Source organism: Camelina sativa, chromosome 2 (genome assembly GCF_000633955.1).
Source record: "Camelina sativa cultivar DH55 chromosome 2, Cs, whole genome shotgun sequence".
Lineage (NCBI taxonomy): Eukaryota > Viridiplantae > Streptophyta > Magnoliopsida > Brassicales > Brassicaceae > Camelina > Camelina sativa.
Window position 1 is genome coordinate 28,970,550 of NC_025686.1, and position 24,183 is coordinate 28,994,732.

General features: G+C 35.5%; 5 protein-coding genes and 1 pseudogene across 9 annotated transcripts in view; 2 read left to right on the top strand and 4 right to left on the bottom strand.

Annotated features, from left to right (window-relative positions):
- LOC104746029 (zinc finger CCCH domain-containing protein 68-like) lies at positions 46–2,659 on the top strand. Its single transcript, XM_010467417.2, has 4 exons — positions 46–370; positions 1,088–1,225; positions 1,346–1,470; positions 1,557–2,659. The coding sequence occupies exons 1-4, from the start codon at positions 311–313 to the stop codon at positions 2,512–2,514; spliced, it is 1,281 nt and encodes a 426-aa protein (XP_010465719.1). The 5' UTR covers positions 46–310; the 3' UTR covers positions 2,515–2,659.
- Positions 4,304–4,957, bottom strand: LOC104746039 (auxin-induced protein 15A-like). Its single transcript, XM_010467427.1, has 2 exons — positions 4,726–4,957; positions 4,304–4,614 (listed from the first exon to the last, which is right to left on the bottom strand). Exons 1-2 carry the CDS (start codon positions 4,912–4,914, stop codon positions 4,504–4,506), a joined length of 300 nt encoding a protein of 99 aa, XP_010465729.1. The 5' UTR covers positions 4,915–4,957; the 3' UTR covers positions 4,304–4,503.
- LOC104746050 lies at positions 5,613–7,511 on the bottom strand. Its single transcript, XM_019239169.1, has 3 exons — positions 7,298–7,511; positions 6,349–7,023; positions 5,613–5,971 (listed from the first exon to the last, which is right to left on the bottom strand). Exons 2-3 carry the CDS (start codon positions 7,020–7,022, stop codon positions 5,899–5,901), a joined length of 747 nt encoding a protein of 248 aa, XP_019094714.1. The 5' UTR covers position 7,023; positions 7,298–7,511; the 3' UTR covers positions 5,613–5,898.
- On the bottom strand, positions 11,356–13,618 carry LOC104746061 (WD repeat-containing protein 82-B-like). Of its 4 annotated transcripts, none has more exons than XM_010467447.1 (11): positions 13,547–13,611; positions 13,369–13,462; positions 13,175–13,267; positions 12,980–13,080; positions 12,825–12,891; positions 12,637–12,736; positions 12,435–12,548; positions 12,195–12,332; positions 11,974–12,058; positions 11,826–11,875; positions 11,356–11,725 (listed from the first exon to the last, which is right to left on the bottom strand). In XM_010467447.1, the coding sequence occupies exons 1-11, from the start codon at positions 13,551–13,553 to the stop codon at positions 11,579–11,581; spliced, it is 996 nt and encodes a 331-aa protein (XP_010465749.1). In that variant the 5' UTR covers positions 13,554–13,611; the 3' UTR covers positions 11,356–11,578. The 4 variants fall into 4 exon arrangements, with proteins under 4 accessions (XP_010465749.1, XP_010465775.1, XP_010465757.1 ...); XM_010467473.2 differs by having other exon boundaries at positions 11,395–11,725; positions 13,175–13,275; positions 13,369–13,448; positions 13,551–13,618; XM_010467455.2 differs by having other exon boundaries at positions 11,395–11,725; positions 13,175–13,275; positions 13,369–13,448; positions 13,547–13,617.
- Positions 15,698–20,527, bottom strand: LOC104746083 (annotated as a pseudogene).
- Positions 22,534–24,183, top strand: part of LOC104746101 (calcium-dependent protein kinase 28) — a 4,586-nt gene continuing 2,936 nt past the window's right edge. For both annotated transcript variants that reach the window (XM_010467508.2, XM_019239183.1), the window contains exons 1-4: positions 22,534–23,160; positions 23,695–23,825; positions 23,920–23,961; positions 24,070–24,181. In XM_010467508.2, coding sequence (XP_010465810.1) covers positions 22,813–23,160; positions 23,695–23,825; positions 23,920–23,961; positions 24,070–24,181 — 633 coding nt within the window. In that variant the 5' untranslated portion in view covers positions 22,534–22,812. The remainder of the gene's footprint in view (positions 23,161–23,694; positions 23,826–23,919; positions 23,962–24,069; positions 24,182–24,183) is intronic.

A 24,183-nucleotide genomic window follows, 5' to 3' on the forward strand; every position in this document is an offset into this window, starting at 1 on the left:
GGGGGGGTGGGGGGGGGGGGGTATATGTATCGCTCTCTCTCGACTCTTGCAAAAAAAACACAAAACAACAAGTCGTATCGCCGACGTCCCTTCTGATTCCTCTCTCTCCCTGCGGCTCTTGAGATTCCTAGAGAGAAAGAGATTGGTCTAATAATACGAAAAATAGGAGGATTACTCAATCGTTTAGTTTCGTTTGTGAGAAGAGACTTGTTATTGTGATTTTTGACTAGTCCTCTTAACCAAAAAAAAAAAAGAAGAAAAGACTATTGAATATCATATATATAGAGAGAGAGAGAAATAAAAAGAAAATATGAAGAAGAAAACATCATCAGGAAGAGTGTCATGGGCATCAGAGAGTAGGCTTTGTCAGGTATTAATTTTTTTATAGCACATTCATTCGTTCCGCCCATAACTCCTCCTCCGCCCCTGGTTCTCGTTCTCTCGACTCTTCCGAGTGTATCTATCTTCTTATTTATTCATTCATCAGACTTCCCCCAAAGTCAAAAAAATCCTACATTTAACAATATCCCTTTCCTTGGGTCTACTAAGCAATTGATTTTTTTTCTATTTAAGGTATTCCTTTAAAAAAAAAAAAAAAGTTTGAATCGAAGATGATGATGATGATGATAAGTCATTATCAAAGCGACCAACTTTTTAATGAAAAGAAAAGAAAAGAAAGATTACTTTTTTTTTTTCTCTGGTAATGGTCTGGGGGAAAGCTAGTTAATTTATCTTTGCAAAATTCACCTTTTTTTCCCTTAATTTTTGATGTGGTTATGAGTTATTACACACACACTTGAATCTAGAGAGAATGAATATGATATGTGAGATATATATAATCAACAACAGCAAGAGATCCCCAAACCAACCAACAACGATTCAATTTATAAACTTTGTTATGAGCCTGAAATAGTGAGAAACATATAGAGGTACTAGGTTGGTGGGGNGGGTTTTTTTTTTTTTTTTTTTTTTAATGGAGTTATCTTATTCTATGAATTGATAACGACTTTGTTGCTGGCTGCTCTGAGAAGGAGTGAGTAAAGGACACACACACCATTAACTAACTCAAAAAAAATCTGTTCAACAGGTAAAGATGTTTCTAACTGAAGATTGTCCCGCTAAAGTTTCATCTTCCAATCTTCTTCCTCCTGGATTTGAAGCTACTACTTTGTTTCCATCCACGCGTAACAACATTCCCCGTATCAAATGGAAACGCCCCCCTCAGGTTCTTTTATTATTATATCAATCCTCTCCCTTTTTTCTCTTTGGATTTAATGGCTAACCATTACATGTTGTTATGTTTCTTACCAAACTCTGTTTCTTTATATGATTCCCACAATAACAGTTTATCATCAGTGATGCTTTGCTTGTCGGGAGTGGTGGTGACAGCACCGAAACTCTTTCTGAGAACTTGAGGATTTCTAAAGTCTTGGAAGCTTTCTATCCCCATCGCTCTGTCATCCCTACTCGGTTTGCTTCTTTTCTTGACTTTGATTTGCTTTGGTGCCATGTTTTATATAACTTACTAATTATTCTCTCTCTCTGTTTTCATATAGTCCTTCCGTCTCATCCTCTGTATCAGAAGCACACTACGACGACAGCACTACTCCTAGTATCCCTCTCGCTTTCATTGAAGACGAACCTGAGCCTCCTTTACAATCTTCTCATCATGATTTCAATTCTGTTTCTCTACTTGGACCACAGTTGAGTCTCGCTGCTTCTGCAGCTTTGTCTTCGTTAACCAAGGAACAGGGCTCTCAGGTCGATGCTCATTTACTTGTCAAGTTACTCAGTGACCCCATTCTCGTCCGCAACTTGTTGAATGGTAATGGTAAACCACTTGAAACTGCTAATCATGTTACTACTCTAAACACTGACTTCGCCAAACCTACTACTCATGCCATGGACTCAAACCCACCTCCTCTACATAATGTACCTGTTTCGTCGGTTCAATCCTGTGCTACAGATCCCCCACTCCCCAAACCCACTCTGCCCATGTCCACTACTCTGTCAATGAAACCCTCCCTGGTTGTTCACACCTATCCATTGTCTTCTGGGATCAAACCATTGCCAAAACTCGAAGATTCTTACACACCTGCTCCTTTGAAACCAAGCCCAGTTGATAATGCTCTAGTCTCGGAACAAAACACACAACCCCTTAACATGTCGTCTACTTGGGATATGAACAGGGTACCAGAATCAGCGCAAACTGAAACAGCTCCTCAAATCAGTAATGGTAATACAAACCGGGATGACTACTACAAGAGCCTCATTAGGGAACATGGGGTAGTCAGTCCGGCAACAAATGAAAATAACAATTACAAAGGTAGAGTTGATGATAACAAGAAAGTCGTAAAGGTTAAGAAGATTCAGAAACCGTGCATGTTCTTTAACAGACCCAAAGGGTGTAGGATGGGCGACAGTTGCATGTATCTTCACGAACGCTCTAAAAGGTCGTGGACTGATGTTGCACCTCACTTTCCCAGAGCTAAGAGGCTCAAGTTTGGATCTTAAAACAGCTACGGGTATCACTCAAAACTTAACCCCAATCATGTCTGAAATATTGGTAAATAGCTTCATCCAAATCAGTTCTGATAAGTTTGTTTAACAAGAAGTTTCCCAAAGTTAGTCATCCATGTTCTTTTCTTTTTTTGGTTAACCCTTTGCCCGTTACGTTCTTTTGGCCATCTACACTTTAAAACTTTCAGTCTTTCACCAGGGGTTTTGAAAAGTTTCGCAATTTTGTAGCCGTCCTACCTTCAACTTAAAGCACATGGATTATGATAATGATAATTTGATTATCCATTATATTAGTGAATGGTGATATCACTAAGCTTAAAAAGAGTTTTCGTCAAACTAAAATAAAATTAAAAACAATGAAACATAATTAAATGTCGAAGTCGAACCTATAGTTGGATTGAACTATTCTAGTCAAAACAAGACATAGGAACCATTTGTATGCAAATAATATATATATTAAGAGAGAAACAGTGGGCCAATTAGTAGAAAAACTCACAGACATGTGAACCCCACACTTCCTCTCACAATTTCTTGCCTGATCTATTTTAATAAATATTTAGTTATTATACCAATTAGTATGGTTTTTGATTGGTGTTAAACTGTTAACAAATATATACTTCCTCAATATCATAAAAGATGATGTTATAGTATTTTTTTTGTATCACAAAGAATTATTTTCTGTATACTTTTATCATTTAATATTAAAAATTTGTAAATTTCAAAAATTATTAAATGAGAATTTAAAAGTTTGATGAAATACTATTGGTTAATAAATATAAAATATGTTATTATAAATAAATAATACACTTATTGCTAAACATTAAATGTTTTTCTTAATTCATGTAAAAATTCTAAAACATATTATGATATAGAGGGAGTAAATGATTAAAGAGTTCGAGGTTATCCAAAACTCATTGTGTGGAGTTAAGGCATAACGATTAACTGAAACGGTTATGTCAAAATCTTTTTTTTTTTCACGCGATATGAAATGATTGGATATTTGGATGGTTGGTTAAACAGATAGTATATCGTTTCTAGCTAGTCATGATCAATATCTATTGTTAAAACCAAATGATCGTTGCCACATCAATTACGTCACCACTTATACGATACCAATATTAATAATACCATTATGAAATCATACTTTGGGAGCCAAGTGTCCGAAATTGTGCAATCCAGAAGACGTTTACTTATATAAATTATTGTTTTGCAACTTAATCTGAAATTTAATAATGACATGAAATAAGTCTTGTCGTATTTTTGTGGTGGTGACATACCCAGTACCACCTCCCAAATTTAATTAAACATATAATGAGAAATAGAAATCTTATAACATTGTATTGTTTTTATGACTAGGGCTTATCCATGACACCACCATGGATAAAGCCCACTTTCAAGGTAGGTTATTGTGTCGTGTGTACACATATTCATGCGCGTTTACTTGGGAGTGAAGTAGACTATTTACAAAATTCAAATGCTCAAATGAATAATATACAATATCATATGTTCGAATAGTAACTATAGAATATAAATGTCATCAAAACTTTGACAATTTTGGTCGTGTATTGAGAGCTATACGTTACCTGCAAATGACCCTCTCTATTTGGTGAAGAAAGGGTCCATGAGTGTCGAGGGCGAAAATTTGTTGATGTTATGTTAGGGATATATATACATAATTGCAAAAGGACAAAAATGTGGGGGTCCAATCAGAATATACAAGCAATGATAGAGAGATGATCTAGTTCTGCTGTATGATCTGTCCTTGTTTTTAGTCTCCCTCGCCTTCAAGCGAAATAACGCTTTTAGTTATAGAATTCATTCAAGAAAATGAGAGTGAAAACAAAAGTACGTACGTAACGTGAACTCTACAACTCAAAGGACATCATGCACTATTAAATACATGAGAACTATAATTTTAAGACGAAAAGATATACACAAAGTAGGTACATATAGCCATGATCTTCTTCATATTTGTCCCGGGCGTCAAGGAGTAATGGAGGAAATAAGAGATTGAAAGAAGTGTTCATCACAAGGGATGGTTAGCCCACTGTCTTGGAAGTAACCAAACTCTTCCTCAGACTGTTGCAGCAACATCTGAATTATTCATGAAATATATAAGTATCAAACATAAGGATGCATAACATTATAACCAAAAAGGAAAGACATATATCGATGATCCATGCAGGTTATATTAATTATATATACCTGGAAGATTGGGTGCGTGAGGAAGGAGATGGGGATGACGTGCCGGGATCTGGAAGGACCAACGTAGACGACGAAGTGACCTTTGGGGACGCCGTTAAAGTTAACGTCGACGTTGCTCTTCTTCCCCAAACTCGAGCATCTCTTTAACATCTGCTTCAGAGCCTTACCACTTCCCCTTTCTACTCCCATCGTTCGCAAAGATCCTTTTTCTCTTGGCTCTCTGTGTTTTTGCTTCTCCGTTTGACTCAATAGATAAAGAGATAGTGGAGGTGACTCATATTTATACGCTCAACCACACACATATATATATATATATATATATGATGAGGAATATTATAAAATATAATTTCACATGTTAATTGCACCCACACACTCATAGAGAATTAATAAACTGTGTGTTAACATGATGTTTCAACGTTATGGGACTCACCATGTGCAACACTATTCCATTTTAGACATGTATATGAGATGTATGTTCCATATATCTTTTGAAAGATATATAAAAATCTTGGGATATGTGTGAAAAAATTAAACTGTGAGTTCCCCATATTTCTATAGATTAAGATCATGTAATTTGAGTATATATGGTGAGTGAAGAAATTACATCTACCACAAATTATAGATATACAAAAATATGAATGTCAGGGATTTTTAGATTGATGAAGAGAACATGGGCGACGACGGCTCTTCATGTTCTGTGGATGAAAGAAATGGAGCAATGATGTATTACAGACAAAACCCCATTAACGGAAATATAACAGAAAGCCCATACAGTCTCGTGCAGCCGCCAATCATTACCGGTCTCTCGGGTCTGACCAGACCCAACCGGTTTGCAATTCTACCATAGAGACATTTCTATCAAAGCCTAAAACCCTAAACCCTGGAGCAAGCTAAACCACAGTTCAATTTTATATGCAGAGAATGTACATTAACACATGAAGTCTTCCAAGACCATTATTTTTTTTTTGCCTTTTGGATATTTACAAACATGGAAGTTGTAGTATCAAATGAGGTTTTTTTTATATATATAATACATGTGGAAGAAAGAAAAAGTAGGCAATCTTCATCTCTAAGCCATCATATAGAGCTTAGGGCCATCATTTTGCACTGCTCATTCATGGCGAGAAGCTGTGCCTCTTTCTTATCCACAAGAGCCGTCAGTCTTACATTCTCTTACATTAGTTTCTGAACCTCTGCTTCTTTCTGTACTTTCTCGCTTTCCAACTGCGTTGTCTTTGCAACAAGCCTGTTTCAACATCATCATTGACACCCATGATGAACTCACAATCACAATAGGAAAAGAAAATATATATAACTCTTTACAACACAAACAAGTCGTTATCAAACACCTAAGGATAGTGTAAAACATGATGAGAATTCCACGATGATAAATCTGCTCTGTAATGGTTATCAACTATCAAAAACAAGTTCTAGAGCCTAGTCATGATGGACAAGTTGCTTATTCTAGGAGTAGGCAGATTGATGGAAAGCCAAGAAACAAGTAGTAGTGTAGAAGACATGCTCTGTAATGGTTATCAACTATCAAAGACAAGTTCTAGAGCCTACTCATAATGGACAAGTTTCTAGGAGTAGGCAGATTGGTGGAAAACCAAAAACGCTCACCGTTCAAAAAGTCGCTCGATAGTTTGGAACTGCTTCTCGGATGAGACGAGTGTTTCTCTGACGCTGATGAGACTTGTAACATAGGATTTAAGCGACTCAAAGTCTCTCCTGACACGACTGAGTTCCAGCTCATTTTCGGTAGCTCTAAGCTTCTGTCTAGAAGTCTCCTGGACCAAGTCATCAACCCTCTGCCGCATTTCACAGAGAATACTACTGGTCCCAAGAGCAAACTTTTCCATGTCCTCTAACTTGGTGGACATGTTGTCGATTTGGCCAACCTTTCTTTGAATCTCTTCTTGACTTGACATAAGCTTAGCTTTCTCGATTGCGGCTTGTGATTCGGCGATGATAGCACGCCTAGCAAGAGACTCCATGACGCCTGTAACGGTGTCTACATGGTTGAGCATCTCAGTGACAAAAGTGCCATCGAGGGATAACTGGAGCTGGTCAGGGCCAAGAGATAGATTGGCTAAATCGGCAGCAGCCACAGAAGTTGCTTTCGATTTAAGGTAGGACAATAATGCTGTAGCAGTGTTCACACGGCTCCAGAGAATGTCAATCTCCTTCTCCTTGGGGCTCCTAGTATCCATAGCTGGGATCAAGATGTGATGATGATCCTCAGTGTTGATTGATTCTAAGCTTGAGGTAGAAGAAACCAGTTCCTTTGCAGCCATACTTGATTGATCCCACAAAAAAAAAGATGAATGAAATCGGTAAGAAACAAGCCATACACATACAAGATTGGGGCAAAATTGATTTCCAAATAGTCAAAATCAACTTTTTACGAGAAACCCTTCAAAAAGCAACATTTTTGTTTCTGACTCTTAAATATTTCAACAACGATCAATAGAATCGAATCGGATCGCAATACAACAACCCCAAAAATGAAAAAGAGAGGATCTTTTTATGAGATAACAAAATTGTAACTAGGAAAAATGAAATGACAAACCTAGATTGAACTTTGCCCGGAGATTTCGGGGATCAAAACGTAAATCAGGCACCGGCCGATCGATCACACGAGAGGGAACGAAAAACGTCTGGTCGGGTTGACTCCGTTCTGAAAAGCGGGTCGTTGAAAGAACCACTCAACCCACAAAATTAGTTTTTAAGTTGGCACAAAATTTAGTTTCCTGCCTCATCAGTTTTTGTTTATCTGACCGACGACGTCAAACAAAATTATTACTTTTAGATGTAACTAAGATAAGCATCCATACGATGTGCAGATTTGAATAATAAATTAAATTTAATAAAAATATATTAAAATTTGTTGTATGTTGTTTATAAATTTTATTTTTGTTATAATATATTGATCTATATCTATTTACAAATATTTTGAATATGTTACTATTAAAAGTGTAATTTTTTATACCTAAATATATTATATGTTACAAATATATTATTTATCACCACTTAGAAAATGTCTATATGAACACATTAAGCCAATTATTTTACTTTCACTTCTGCATAGTTTTTTTAATTACTAAATTTGTTGGCTCAAAAAACATTTCAAATAAAAAATATATTACATAATATGCTCATCAATGATGTATCATCACAATAATGTTGGACCACTATGGAGATAAACATCGGCTCCGCTCTCATCTCTTAGAACCTTGCATCAAACCTCCTTCACCATGGAGAAAACCTTAGCTCCGCTTTCCTCCCTCGGGGAGATAATCTTGCCTCCAACCTCCTCCACCTTCCTCCCTTGGGGAGATAACCTTGTGTTCAACCTTCTCTACTATAGAGAGAACCTCAGCTTTACTTTCCTCCTTTATGGCTTTTTTCTATCTCAAAATAGCTTGTTCTGACAACCAATGAAAGTAAACACATTTTTCTAACGTCAAAAAATCTTTTGATAGTAACTCATCTTAAATTTCCCAATATATCGTAAAAGTGTCTTCGACACACTATGATGTAGCATCTGTCTCTGTAACGCCTCAACCGCCACTTTGCTTAGTGATCCCATGTCCACTCTCAGTCCATGGGCCCATTTTTCTAAGTGGGCCCTACATCTATTCTCGGTCGGTTTGTTACGTCTGAGAGACTTTAAAAACTTGTTTACCGACTCTACAAATCAAGAAATGATTCCTGTGTTTTGTCCTCACTCGCACAGTTCCGACAATCACTTCCAGGAAGGTCACTCATCATAAAGTTCTCTGAGGACCCTTGACCGAAAAAATAATTGCATTTTGGTGACATATGTGACCAAATCAATTCTTTTAAACATTTCCGCAAACCAGGATGTCACAGTCTTTTAGCTCATGTGGATCTATCAACAACGATTTATGTTTTTCCAATCTATATATCTATGTTTGTTGTAAGCTTGTGTTTGATTAGCTTATTTTATCTATCAATGAGGTTTTACTCGTTATCTCAATTTAGGATTGAATAAATAATGGTAACAATTATGTTTGCAGAAAGAAAAAAAGGTTTATGACCAACCAATCAAGATTGAGAAATTAGAATAAAATCAATTCGACATAATTAAAGAAGCAATAGAAAATTATAAGCACAGTAGTCTATGAATCTCATATAATTCAAAGATGAAAATATAAATAAAATAAAACAATCTAAAAATACTACAATAAATTTTAAAATATAGTATTAGGAAAAGAAAACGCATATATTAATCTTTTTTTTGGGTCAACATATTAATCTTACCTAATCCCAACTGAAAAAGAAGAAAGTGAGAGAAAATTTTGGTTTAAAAAAATAAGAAAAATTTACTTTCTTATTATAAAAAAATTCCCAATTAAAAAAAATTGAAAGCAGTGTTTTTGAATAAATTATTTAAATATGAAAAATATAGTAAGAAAACACATATATTAATCTTTTTTTTGGGTCAACATATTAATCTTAACTATTCCCAACTAAAAAGAAGAAAGTGGGAGAAAATTTTAGTTTAAAAATTAAGAAAAATTTGCCTTCCCATTATAAAAAAATTCTCAATTAAACAAAATTGAAAACAGTGCTTTTGAATAAATTATTTAAATATGAGAATATAGTATAAATTTAAATTTTAAAAACTAGGGAAGTTTAAAGTTCAAGCAGTGTTTAAAATATAGTATCAATTTATAGTCTTTTTGAATCAACCGGCCATCGAATATGAGTGGGTCCACATGTCGGGAATACATGTAGGGCCCACTCAGGAAGATGGGTCCATGGATTAATTAAGAGTGGACATGTGCTCACTAAGCAAGGTTGCGGTTGAGACGTTACAGAGACAGAGACTACATCATGGTGTGTCAAAGATACTTTTACAAATATATTATGAAATTTAACAATTAGTTACTATCAAAAGATTTTGTGACGTTAGAAAATGGTTTTTACTTTCATTGGTTGTCAGAGCAAGCTATTTTGAAATAGAAAAAAGACGTGAACATGTTCTCTCCACACAGGAGGAGGGCAGAGCCAAGATTCTCTATAGTGGAGAAGGTTAAATCCAAGGTTATCTCAGAAAGGCAGAGCCAAGATTCTCTCCAAGGTGGAGGAGGTTGGACGCAAGGTTCTCTCCATAAGGGATGAGGGCGAAGCCGAGGTTTTCTCCATGGTGGTCATACATTATTGTGATGATACATCATTGATTAGTATATTATGTAATATATTTTTTATTCAAAATGTTTTTTGAACCAACAATTTTAGTAATTAAAACAGTGAAAGTAAAATAGTTAGCTTAATATGTTCATATAGATATTTTCTAGGTGGTGATAAAAAATATATTTTTAACATAAAGTATATTTAAGTGTAAAAAAATACACTTTTGATAGTAACACACATAAAATATTTGTAAATGTATATAAATTAGTGTATTATAACAAAAATATAATTTATAAATAACGTACAATAAATTTTAATATACTTTTATTAAATTTCATTTAAGTTGTAAAATTTTAAATCTGTATATTAGATGGGTCCTCATCTAGTAAAAATATAAATGGATAGAGGATTGGAGATGGATAAGTTATTCTAAAAAGAACCTCGCCCACGTATTGAGAATTTTTTCGTCATGATATAGTTCAGAAAATAAATTATACGTTTTTAATTGAAAAAGGGTTTAAAAATCGCTTTAAAGCGACGGATGAAAAGGATAGAAAAAAAAAACAAATTCTCCCACGCGCAGCTAAAATAAGAAATCCTAAATTGTTGAAAATAGAGCAAAATCCCTGGACTATATAGCCTGCAGATTTGGGCGCGTGTTGAATCACGCGACATATAGCGCGTAAGGACGCTTCATTTTTGACCGTTTCCATGTAGAGCTAAATGTCGGATTATAACCTAGCTGCCAGCTAATTAAAACTGCAGTCCGGTTGAGTTTTTGAAGCAGCACATGCACGTCGTTTTTATTTTAATCTCCAAATATATTATTAATAAACATATTTTTATCAAGACATTACACGTAGGCTTTAAAATGTACTAAGGCTCAAATTAACGGCCCAATTTCTATTAAATTAGTATTAGGCTCAGTCTCTATTAAATTAGTCTTAGGTCAGCATTTTTTAAAATTAATAATTAACTGTATAATTTTTTCTTAATCAATGTTTCTATTTTTTATAGAATTAATAACTTAACATTAATAATAAATAAACAATATTATAACTTTGAATTTTATGAATATATATATAATCTCCTTATAATTATTTTTTAAAAACTTTGTATTTTTTATAAATTCTGTATTTTCTGATAATTATTTATTTACATTATTAAATATTTTTTAAAACAAAATATTTTATTTTTGTTGTAATCAAATTTCTCTTATTAAATATTAACTTCTACACATGTTAAAACATGAAATTGATAAAATTGATAACTTGACACATGTTAAAATATTTTAATGGTTAATTTTCAAAACCCATAAGACAAGAGTTGGGGCCTTTATTGATTGAGCCTTTTTTTCCTACTAATGCTATTGTGTCGGCCTACTATTGGCCCACTATTTTAACTCAGCCTAAGATCGATGATTGCTTGCTTGGCTTACCTATAAATCAAAAATCTTGGGCAGGAAAGAATCAATCAGACAGAAACAGTCTTCACTGAGAGAGACTTGGGGATTTCTCTATCTTGATGGTACAAGAGCACTTGTTAGTAGGAATACAAATACAAACAGAAATAATCAGGGATAAGTTAACCGGCTTCACCCACAGGCCACAACACAGTCTCAACTCAACCAAAGCCTTAACTGAGGAGGACTCCTTTACATGGCAAAGACGTATGACCGTCACTTTCACTCCTATTTCCTTATGGAGTAAGCTGGCAATTTGGACAAGTCCGGGATTACAAATGAAAGCTCCGAAGAGCCTGTCACAAACATTGGACTTCCCGGTGCCCATTTTATGACTGGGGGATCACCACCGCCTATACCCATCCAACTATGTACCTACACACATTCAATTATCCATCCAATCAACACATACATATATACCAGCAAACTTTCCCATCTTGGAACAACAAAACTACGGCTACTTTGCTAGTCCAACCTGTTTTCCGCTCCTTACACCCCATGCATGGGTACTACCATCCCCTGAACCTACCATACAAAAAAATCGAAAAGGGTTACTTTTACATGTGAGGAAGTGTCTCTGAACAAATATGTATTTTCCAAATCAGATAAAACTCAGAGGTTACCTGAAACAACAAACATCCCTTCGGGACTGAAGGTTGCATCCAATGTCGATGCTTCAGCTACTGGTTTCACACTATATGTGGATAGCTGCAACGTAATTGACCCAAAAAAAGAGTCACATAACCAGCAATTTTTGTGTGTATTTTTGTTATGTGTGTTGAAAATGAAAAAAAAAAAGAATATATGCATGGGTAGGGAGGAGCAAGGGAAGTTGAAGGCATACGAGTGTTCCACGAAACGAGTCAAGCACATGAATATAACCATCCATGGTTGTGAGCAGCATGAGCCTTCCATCATTACTAAATTTCACAACGTTTGCCTCAGAAAGATCACCACCAACGGAAAATATTTCAAAAGGACCCTATGCAAAGAAAATTTATAAACAAGGAAAGTGAATATAAGTGGCCCATCAGGCTGCTAAAGAACAGAAGGATCATTGGTAAGCATTAGTCAAATAACAAACCTTTTCGTACATACGGGTATCAAACATTCTTATGTAGCCACCAAAGGCAATTGCAAAAACTAACCCTTGATCATCATAAGCTGCAGCAGGCCTTCCTTGGACTCGTAAGAGACCCTATGTTTAAACCAAAAGATCAGAGTTATATATATGGTGGTGACTGACATAAGACATACCTAGGCTAAGAAAATAAAAGGTAAAGTACCTGGCATTTCTCGACCCTTTGATCCCAAAGCAAAACAGTTCGATCAAGAGAACCGGAGATGAAGCACTCCCCACCAGAGCACAAGCTAAGCGAAACAACTCTGCGGTAGAATTATATGGATCAAATTTAACACCATATGGTAATGGAATGAAAAAGGTTGAACAAGAAGAAACAGGAAAGAAATAAACCTGTCATGATGTCCTTTGAAGTAACGCAAGTACTTGTTATCGTGCAAAGAGAGAAGCCTCAGAGAGTCTAACAAGATAAAGATATCAAAGTTAGCTAAAAGTAAATGAAAGAATGAGGAATGATGAAAAAGCAATGCACATGAAATTGAGCTCACCGTCCCATCCGTTTCTGGAAGAGTAGATGACAGTGGTGGGATGGGAAGTGAAGCAAACAAGATCAACACCGTACTTTTTGCTATTAATTGTCTTGAGACATCTGAAACAAGAAGAAGAAGAAGAAACACTGAATTAAGTAATTGTCAAGAGAAAAAGGTCCAAGGCAAAGAAAGTAAAGGAGAAGGAAAGCTCACGAAGCGGTAGCAACATCATAGAGACGAATTGAGTCATCGTCACTAGCAGTCACCATATAAGTAGAAGTTTTGTGAAAGTCAATGGAGCTGATCCTGCAATTCTTGAAACGAAAAAGCTCTATCCTTTAATTTAAAACCCTTTTAATGTCAGCTAGAGAAAGAAGACACAAAGAAGGGGCAAAGAGAGAAATTACATAGTCTCTGAAAACGGCGCCAGGTTCCATGCTCTGTATAAGTTCTTCGCTGAGTTCCAGTGAAACTCGCTCCTCTCTCTCTGCACAAAAATTACTTCCACCATTCACAATCAATTACTCACATGTTTGTTAAACCACCGACAAAATTAACATATCCCATGGCACCAATTGCACTCACCAACCATTGCTCCGGCAAGAAGAAGACCACCAATACCGCCGGTGATCTGTAGATAGAAAGCCCTAACAAGGGCTTCGACTTTGATCGACGTCTTTAACCGCCTTCGCTTATAATGATTTTCTATTTGGGCCTAACTTTTTGAGTATGGGCTCTCTCAATTCTTTACGTATAGGCCCAATTATACGATCCCAAATGTCGATCGCCGAAATTGGGCCGGTTACAAATCAGTGTATTTTTATTGGTAATTAAAGTCTTCTTATACGGTAAAAAACACTGATTTCTTGTCTCCGTAACTTTAGCTGTATAATTCCGAGAGTAGTAGAAATTCTAATATAGAAATTAGAATGAATCAATACTAAATTACCAACACTTGAGTGTTTTAATCCCGAAACCCAAAAAATATCAAGCAAGGCCGCATATATATAGAGAGACACATACAACAAGTACGGTAACTTTTTTTATTCAACCTGTTTTATGACTTACTAATTAAAGCATAACAGACGACAAATAAGAACACAAGTAACGACGATGTTAGCGGGCGTTTTCCTCGTGGATGGCCTTCTTGGTTCTGATAAACTCAATACAGTCGGCCACGGCTTCGCTGTGATATGTATCGGTGTGGTTATAGTACTTTTTGGTCGGCGGATTTTTGTTACGGCGGCCAGATGTGGACTTGGAGACGGCAGATATCATGATGAGGCGGAGAACTGCTTCGCGAAACCGGTCGATAAGAGTCAAAGGGGTAACACTAATCTCTCGATCACTGGTGGTTCTCGAGTTGCTTTTTACACGGGGGACACATCCGACGCCGGAGTTCTTGGTCTTCATCATCTACACAAGCTTTTGATATGATTAAGTTAAGTGTGTGTCCTCTTCAGCTGTCGTCGCATGTGGGGTTTTATTTATACACGAGAATCTAAATGATCGAGAAAAAGAGGCGCAGTATTTATCTATTGGTGGTTTTTGTCTTTTGCTTTATTTTGTTATGGAGACCTTCCAAGTTCCAATATCAAATAGGAGTACTATATTTTTCAAAAAAGAAAAATCCTTTTAAGGCCGGCCAAGTTTTATATTTTGGTGAATGGTACATTTAATGTTGTGTGTTTATAACATGGTCGGGACATTTCAAGACCATATCTCATTCGCATGCAAATAGGCATTTAAAGCATTTCTTTTGTTAGGTGGCAAAAACATATACTACTACTAGTCTACTAGTACAACATACTTGCATCGAATGGGCAGGGGAAGTATTGTGTCTATGAATGGATCTACAAGATGGGGCAGAGTTGAAAGAGTTGTCTCAAGGCTTTTGCTGCACAATAAATAGAGAATGCATGCGGGTCATTGTCTTTTATTGACGTCTGCTGATTTTTCACATGGTCACATGTGGAAAATTTTACCAATCTATATTTAATCACAACATAATATACTATTGAATTGTATAAACCCAAGCTTATTTATACATTGGATTGCCTTGTTAAACATTGAAGCCGACTCACCGGCCAATTCAAAAACTAAAAAGAGATATATAATTGATATGATCATCATAGACATAGACAAATTTGGATGGTTTAATAATAAAGAGACGATGGATTTGTTAATTCGTCTTGGGTTCTATGTCGAAAACGAAAAGTACAGCTCATGTGTATCCGATACTTAAATAAAATATACTCATGGAGTATATATATTAACTTAGTAATGATGATTCCTAATTGACCAAGTACATTGGTTTATTATTGATAAAAGAGAAGAACCAAATAATTTATCTTATATATTTGCAATCGAAGTCATGACTAACGAGCCAATAAAAAACTAGAATACTACTGAATTAACTATGCAGATGTTATAATGGAGATTTATAGTCTGGATATCAGTAAAGTTTGTGTTGGAAGATAATTGAGTTTCTTATTAATGTTTTACTTAGGTTTATAAATTTCATACAGTACATTAGATGAGTGAAGAGTTACATAGAACTCTTATTGTTTGGGTTGTGTCGGTTAAGTCCTATATAAGAAAGAATAAGACGATGTCTTTACACACAGTTTTATCTTTCTTCTTCTTTACTGTTTCTCTCATACTCAGTTTTTCTTGAAACAGATCAACAGTTTGATGCATGGACTAGAATTAAATTGCACAACAAAGCAAGAGAAGTAATTAAAAACGAAAAGAGTAGTCATAATATTCCGATTAAAGTTTGGGAGTTATTGAAAAATAACAAGAATCAGAAATAGGGAATCAATCATATATGAATGAAGCAACAAGATGAGTCATATGAAAGTCGTCGAGAGACAGTTGAGGATAATTTGTCTCATACGACATTATGACTCCAAAAAGTAAAATGAAAAAGGATCGGAGGAGGCTCTCTCATTCATATGTCATCACCGGCGAATCTGACATGTTTCCCTGTTGATGTAGGAAAGCCTTTCAAACGCAACACTCCAGGGGAGGAGGATTGCTCTTTGGCTTCAACAATCTCGTCCTCCTCATCTTCACTGCCGTACACGAATCGAGTGTGTTTCCCTTTGGCTACTACGCTCATCTTTCTCATTCCCTCACACAACACATCCACAATCCCCTCCTCTGCTTCGTAGTAAGAATACGCTTCCTCCTCTTCTTCGTCTTTGGTACTTGCATTGACTTGCATCGACCACGCCGATGAGTTATCATCCTCAGGGCTTTTAGTCAACACAGAGGAGGAGCACTCTGAGGAGCTCTCCCACACTTCTGATTTATCACTAAAATCGAGCAGCAATGATCGCGTTATGCTGGAAGAGCTCCTCTCTAACTCCAAGCTCTCTTCTTTCTCATCAAACATGTTGCTTTCCACCACCACCTGCAAGTACACACCAATATTACAAAACCCCCAACCTATATCAAAACAGAGAGATTCCATATGTTTTTTAATATATTACCTGAGATGGTGCTCTGACTTGCCCTGCAACAACCGGAGACGTGATCACAACCTGCGCTTCGTTGTCAACAGAGAAATTGAGAACTTGTGGGGTGTTGGCCGGAGTCGGGGCGAGAAGTCCCATAGGAGAAGTAACAAGATGGATGAAAGGACGAGACTCCATTGGAATCTTGGTGAGATCTGCTTCTTCTTCAACCTTCTGCAAGAGGGTCTTGACTTGGCCTCTCAAGAGAGCCTCGCCAGATCCAGGAGTGCTCTTGATTCTGCTCATATTTCTCTTCCCAACCACGCCTGAAGATGGTGTCTGCATCGCCAGACCTACGATCGGCGAGTCGTTGGTTATGTCGAACAAAGCTGACCGGTCCTGTTGCGGTTTTGCTCGCACAGACTTGGATTGACATTTGTCCGAATCCTCTGGTTTCTCTGGAGGACATAATAAAAAAACGATCAGATCCATAAACAATAAATACCAAGAAACCCTAGAATCAAGAATCTCCACCAAGAAACCTCGAGAGAAACAAGCAGAAGAAGAAGAAGAAGAAGAAGAAGAATAGGGGAGACTTACGTGAGGAGGACAAGAGATGATTGGTGGAAGCGCGGGTCTGAGACCTCGTGACTCTTCTTGTGGATGATGGTGTCTCCATTACTTGAATCCGATAAGAAAGAGTAAAATTCTGGGAAACTGGGATGGGAAGTAGAGAGAAAAACCGCTAAATCTGATTCTGAGAGAAGTAGACAAAAAGTGATTGTAATTGTGGGTTTAGTATATGACTGATTACATATAAATATATGATGATGGATTAGAGAAACGAACGTTGGAGCGTTATTTGAAAGAAAGTAGCCGTTGGGTACAGAGATGGAAGGAGCCGTTTCTGAAAAACTAGCCGTTGTGTTATTATTTCCTTGTTTACAAGATTAATCGGATAAGTTTTTCCCTTAATGGGCCTTTTGCGTCCCTTCATTTAGCCCACACTGTTCATCCATCAATCTGCCCTTTAAACTATTAACAAAAAGAAATTTCTTCCTTTAAGCTCCAATATTAAATAATTCAAACTTGTAATTATTCTTAGGTGGTATTGAAATTAACATGATAAAATATGAGTCAAATATGATTAAAATATATGTATAACTATTACATTATAATGTTTTCGCTACTTAAAGTTATATTTTTTATTTGTTCATTCATTATTTAGGATGTTGTGTTTTTTATGTTCCGAACACACTATAATATATTTTTATTGAGATCTCCTAAACACTTAACCCAATAAATTATTCTTTTCAGACTGATCAGTCATATTTTCATGCGAGCATTACATAATTTTAAAAATTGAGGTCAATAATTTCAAAGTAGTGTTGAAAACTGATACTTTGAAATTAAGTTTTTAAGCATGAAAAAAAGATGATTAGGTATATATGATGACCATCATTTAGTTCTTTTCATCTAGGAATTGAAAAGACTAAATAAATTATTTATTTCATTTGACTTCACATTATTTTCCCGGACCATTTAGATGGGATTGGTGATTGAAAAATATAAATATTTTGTTAGTATTATTTATTATAATTTCAGTTTACATAAAATTGATTTTTTTTTAAAGCGCATGCCGTCTGTGGACTCCAAGAAACATAGGATAACCACATGCTTGCAGAAAGTATACAAGTATAAACCATATGCTTGCAGAACATATATCGGTATAGTTTTTATCTTTATATGTGGTTAAATTTTTTGATAACCTTCATTTTAAATATTTGAGTTTGGATATGATTATAAATATGAGAGTTACAAAATATTTGATAGAATATGTAAGTTAATAAAATATGTGATAAAATTCATAATTTTTTTTTAATTCTGAATAAAGAACTGATTTTTGTTTTAAATTTAAAAAATCAAAGTTACTATAAATATAAATTTATGATAGGAACTTCAAGCTAATCAAATTATATTTTTAAATATACATTTAGTTCTCTCTTTAAACGAAAGATGAATTCAGCTATTTCTTTATAAATATTTATAATGTCTATATATTAAAATATACTTTACTTTCATAATTTTTTTATTCTCAATAAAAAAATGATTTTTGTTTTAGATAAAAAATCAAAATTACTATAAAAATAAATATATGACAAGAATTTCAAGCTAAACAAATTATATTTTAAAATATACTACATTTAGTTCTAAAGATGAATTCAGCTTTTTATATATAAATATTTATAATGTTATATATTAAAAGATACTTTTTAGATTAGTTGTCATCATATATTTTTTTTTTTTGTCAGCCAAATTCCATTGAAATGGAAAGATTAGTTGTCATCATATTAAAACGCAGAACATCCTCGATCGGTGTCTTTATTTTCTTGATAATTTTTAATCCTGAGTAGGAACTTTGATAGTTTCATCATTTTGGTCACGACATGTAGGAGCTTTGATAGTTTCATCGATCGTTGTTGCTCATCAGCTTAGACAATCTCTCAGCGAGGCTCTTCCTGGTTGCAGGGGACACACCATTCTTCCCAATCATAGACTCAAGAACTGCCTCACCCAATAACTTATTCTTGATCACGGCCTTTCCATTTCTCGGGACTCTCTCGTCTTTAGAAAACGCAATCTGATTATAACGTAACAGTCACAAGTTACGAAACCCTCATTAATTACTCCGTTAATTAATTATCAAAAACTCGAAAACAGAAAACAAGCATCACTCACTGTGAGGGAGCCTTTTGAGCAGAGAGCGAAGAGGACTGAAGAGCCTGGAGGGAAATCTTGGTCTTTGAAGATCAACAAGAATATGTCGATGGCTTTGGCTTCAGATCTTGTGTACTTCCCTGACGCTTTCAAGATCTCCTCACAGTATTCTACTACTTTCTCCGAGTATTGTATCCCCGTTAACTTCACTTTCATCGTCACCCTTACGAATTTCTCAAACTCACCTTTAATTTTCCCCACAAGCAAAAAAAAAGAAAAAGAAATAAAGAAAAAGTAATCTATAACGTGTTTGACTTGAACATACAACTACACAAATCGTGTGAAGTGTGAACAAGGGACAAAAGTGTTTTAATTAATTAATTTTGCACGTAATAATTAAAAAGTAAACCTGTGACGAGTTGACGGAAGAAAGGCACAGATTCCGTTAACGCCTTGGCATCCTTGCCTTCCACTTAACGGAGAGTGACGGCACTGCCATAGCTTCAAGGTAGACTCCGATGACCGTGACGATCACGAACTTGCCTTCAATAGCAAACCATCGTATCCCTGCGTGCGCAAGTAATTAAGCCACGTGCATGTATATATGTAATTAATTTAAGTAGCTAGGCGTGCGTAAACAGACAGGCCGTGCGCCACTTTGATTGGATTGATGCTAGCTAAGCTAACCTGCACCACCGAGGAAAAGCTTTTTGTGGGAAGCGGGCGACTCAACAGCAGGAGGAAAAGTAAATGCGTCGACGTGGAGTGGCGTCACGGAAGGCAATGGCAGGGGCGACGAGGCAGACCAACTCAAATCTAGTTATATATATTTTGGTTACGTTTACGTTAATTAAGGTCCATGACGAAGACTAGTAGTATCTGTTTTAGCATATAATTAAGAAAAGGAGAATGCATGGAAACAAAGAAAATTCAAATAATAGTCTTAATTAATTTGATGGACACAATTAATAATGATGCCTATGTAATAGTGAAACCCCAGAAATACATGCCAGAAGAAGCGAGGGGAGAAAATAAATAATGCGACTTACTTGGTGTTACGAGATTGCTGGCCAGAGACATGGTGATCGCTTGTCTCGCTGAAGATGGTGAATAGGATCTGAAAAGGTTAGTAAAATTCTGGGATTTTGTTATGAGAAATAATCAAAAGTGAGAGATGGGATCTACACTATGAGAAATAAATGGATAACTATGGGTAGCCGGTAGGTTAGGTAGTAATAATACTCAGTTGATTTCGTTTTTATATCACGTATGCATGTATATAACTGCTTTTGTATACTATATGTATTATCATCCAAGACCTCCAGAAATGCTACGTATGAGTCAGTTCTTCTAGCTAGTCATGGTTAGTGTGTAATAAAAACACGCTAATTAAGACCGTCATGAAATACATGCCGTGCCTGAAACAAGACACAACTGATACAAGCGAGATTTTGTATTGAAATTCCAATTTGAGCAAAACGTAATGGATTGGGCCATAATTAAGCGTATTGGAAGCCCGGGTTTTGGGATCACTAGTAATCAGAATTGGTGAGAGGGTCCCCCTTCCCCAAGTCGCATAATAGTATGTTTTTGTCAAAACAACACTAAATATGTGCGTAATGTATTAGTTTAGGCTAAACAAGACACACGTTTTTCTATCTGGACAAGTATAAAATAAGCAAAAATAAGCAAATAAGAAAAAAAGAAAAAGAAAAAGCAAAGTGGAGATTCATACTGCTAAGCAAAGTGGCTCCCGTCATCATTACACACTTTGGTTTTCCCATAAACAATTTCTTCATAAGTACTGTACTAGTAGTATGAGTAAAAAAAGACCTAGTGGTAATAAAATAGTATGTAAAAAAACATAGGAAAATGGGTAGAAGAAGAAAAAAAAGAGGAAACAGAAGTAGTAGTTGCGCGTTGTAAGGAAGGAACACACACGTGAATGTGTAGGTGATTCAGTTTCAGCGTGACTGACTGGAATTGCAAAAAAAAAGAGATCATTCGTTAGTTAAAAAATAGAGTAATAGTAAACCATTGATAAACGTGGTACAAGACTACAAGGAAACAAACAAATAAAGAAAAAGTCTAATAAAATGGAAAAAATATACAATAGTCTTGAAAAGACCAAGTCAATTTGGTAGACTAAAAGAAAAATAAAAGCAGCAGCAGAGAAAATCTAAGTATTTTTTTTAAAATGTGTATAGCTTATTATTTTATTAAAGCATACAAATGTTTAAAGGGAAAATTACAAAGGGCAATCGGAGAGAGCGACAGAAAGAAAGATACAAAAGGCTAAGCCAATCTACGGAGGTGGTTAGGGTAGGGGAACTATTTTGAGTGTTCTTAGAGTAAATATATTATGAAAATAATGTAAGATCAGTAGTTAAGATTTTTTTTTGTTAAAAAGTTAGTTATTGTTATTAAGGGAACATGTTTAAGATCATAAGATTTAATAATATAATAATGTTAAACATATTACAATTATAAAAACTTATAAAATAACATTTAAATTGCAAACTTATAAAACTTTTACTAAAATTCAGAATACAATACCAAAATTTTATGAAAAAAAAAAACATTAAAAAAGAAAAAAAAAAAAACGTATTACTTAATTAAAGCACACAAACATTTTATTTAATTAATATATAGTTTAATGTCCAAATTTATTTTATATATTCTCAATCAAATCCTCTTTTAATTTGTGAAAAATTGTTTACAAAAAATAATATCTATTCACAGCTTGCCACATCAGTTTAGAACTGAGCCAAGAACAGTTCTACATTAAGAACTGATCTTAGTGTTCTTATGCCACTATTCATTATTTTTCTAATTTTTTTGGACTAAGAACACCTTTGGTGTTATGCCTATAAAGATGGCCTACAGCCTTAGGCCTAAGCTGATGGACATATTCCTCCAATAACTAACTTTTTAACAAAAGATCTTAACTACTGTTCTTACATTATTTTTATAATATATTTACTCTAAGAAGAACACCCAAAATAATTCCCCTATAAAAATGCCCTTAGAGGAATAGAGAGAGAGAGAGTGTGTCCCATCCATAATTACGTTTCCTGTCAATTAAATAAAAAAACTGAATCGAGAGAGAGAGAGGGGATGGATGGTGTAGAGATCCCACATGCTGGCTGGGGGAGGAAGAAGGTCTTCGCTTTCACACCCACCATTACGTTTTAAATTATTTTGTCGTCGTTTAAAATTAGAGAGACAAGTGACAATTATTTTTTATAAATTTCATACAGATTAGTACTACTTATTTTATTTTGCTGGTAATGTAAAAAGTGTGCGTGCAATTTTATTGTACTGTGTAAAGTGTGCATAGTACTAGTGGTCCAGTACTAGCTAGTCGTAAACTCGTAAGCAGATGAAAAAAAAAGAAAAGGAAAAAAAGGAAAGAAAGGGGGAAAGTGAGAAGGGTATTTCCGAGAGCTGCTGGGGGCTTCACTCGCTCTTTGGGGTTTGACCAACTCAACCCTCCTCCTCCTTCCTCTCAGCTTCTTCTTCTTCCTCTCGATTTCTTTCTTTCTATTATTAATCTTCCTTTATTATTATTTATTTCTTTGTTCCCAAATAAAACTCTTTGATCTCATATCATCTATCTACTACTACTACTCTCCCCTGCTTTCTTAATTTAATTGAGAAGAAGAGGTCGCCATGGGTGTGTGTTTCTCCGCCATTAGAGTCACTGGTGCTAGCAGCAGCAGCAGAAGAAGTAGTCAGACCACCACCAATCATAACAACAACCGTCGTAATAATAAAGGCCGCAACAATAATAATAATAATAAGTCGTCTGCTGCTCCTCCCAAGATCAATATGGATGCCAAGCGCAGAAGCGGCTCCATCCCCTGCGGCAAGCGTACTGATTTTGGTTACGCCAAAGATTTCCACGATCTCTACACCATCGGCAAGCTCCTCGGCCATGGTCAATTTGGCTATACCTACGTTGCCATCGACAAGTCCAATGGAGATCGCCTCGCCGTCAAGAGACTCGATAAGAGTAAGGTATTATATAATCACCAACTAAGCCTCTACAAAGTACAAAGGCCTTTTTTTTTGTTGGGGGTTAGGGGTTTCTCAGTCGTCCTCCCTCTCTTTAATCCGATTCCTTTATTCAATTTCATCCTCTCCCTCACCGTAGGTGTAGATTCATTCACACATACATAAAGTTGGTTTTTTATTTTTTATTTTATATTGTTTTAAACACATTTGTAGATTCTTCTTTTTTCAATTTCTTTCTCAAAAAAAAGCACTTGCCATGATTTCTCTTTTCTAATTCATTCCGGAATGTATTATTAAACTGGATTGATTCTCCATTTCTCCCAGCACTTGTTTTTAAAAATTTTGTTTTGTGAACTGTAGATGCCACGATTCCATTACAAGGCTTCTCGATTGTGTGTGTGTGTGTTTGTTTTTTTTACTTGTATTGCGCTTTCTCTGTATCCCATCTTGTTTGTAACATGCCTCTACACTTTTACTTCATCTTGCTCTGCTTTTTTTTTTTACTTCACTTATCATTTTTTTGGTCAATGCTCACAGATGGTTCTTCCTATTGCCGTTGAAGACGTCAAGCGAGAGGTTCAAATACTCAAAGCTCTTTCTGGCCACGAAAATGTTGTTCAATTTTACAACGCCTTTGAGGATGATGACTACGTCTACATTGCTATGGAGTCAGTCTTCTTCTTCTCTTTTCATCTAGTCCATTCATGTCTCGGCATTCTCATTTGTTTGACTCTTTTCCTTTTTTTTTTTTTTTATAACTAGGTTGTGCGAGGGAGGCGAATTGCTCGATAGGATCTTATCCAAGTTAGCATCTCTCTCTCATTCCTCTCTTTTATTGCCTGTTAGTATCCTATAAGATATATATATATATATAAACTTACCACCAGTCACATTATTTGATGCTCTTTTCAGGAAAGATAGTCGATACTCTGAGAAAGATGCAGCAGTCGTCGTAAGGCAGATGCTCAAAGTCGCTGGACAATGTCATCTTCACGGTCTTGTACATAGAGATATGAAACCAGAGGT

Bases quoted from the DNA above. Each gene is read 5' to 3' on its own strand.
- LOC104746050 (XM_019239169.1), bottom strand. From the start codon at position 7,022: ATGGCTGCAAAGGAACTGGTTTCTTCTACCTCAAGCTTAGAATCAATC. The intron at 5,972-6,348 runs GTGAGCGTTTTT...ATGTTGAAACAG, and splicing joins ATCGAGCGACTTTTTGAACG to GCTTGTTGCAAAGACAACGC.
- LOC104746039 (XM_010467427.1), bottom strand. From the start codon at position 4,914: ATGGGAGTAGAAAGGGGAAGTGGTAAGGCTCTGAAGCAGATGTTAAAG. The intron at 4,615-4,725 runs GTATATATAATT...TGAATAATTCAG, and splicing joins TCACGCACCCAATCTTCCAG to ATGTTGCTGCAACAGTCTGA.
- LOC104746061 (XM_010467447.1), bottom strand. The intron at 11,876-11,973 runs GTAACCTCTGAG...TTTGTATGGTAG, and splicing joins AGGGATGTTTGTTGTTTCAG to GTTCAGGGGATGGTAGTACC. The intron at 11,726-11,825 runs GTTGGACTAGCA...GAATGTGTGTAG, and splicing joins GTGTAAGGAGCGGAAAACAG to GTACATAGTTGGATGGGTAT.
- LOC104746029 (XM_010467417.2), top strand. From the start codon at position 311: ATGAAGAAGAAAACATCATCAGGAAGAGTGTCATGGGCATCAGAGAGT. The intron at 371-1,087 runs GTATTAATTTTT...TCTGTTCAACAG, and splicing joins CAGAGAGTAGGCTTTGTCAG to GTAAAGATGTTTCTAACTGA. The intron at 1,226-1,345 runs GTTCTTTTATTA...CCACAATAACAG, and splicing joins AATGGAAACGCCCCCCTCAG to TTTATCATCAGTGATGCTTT.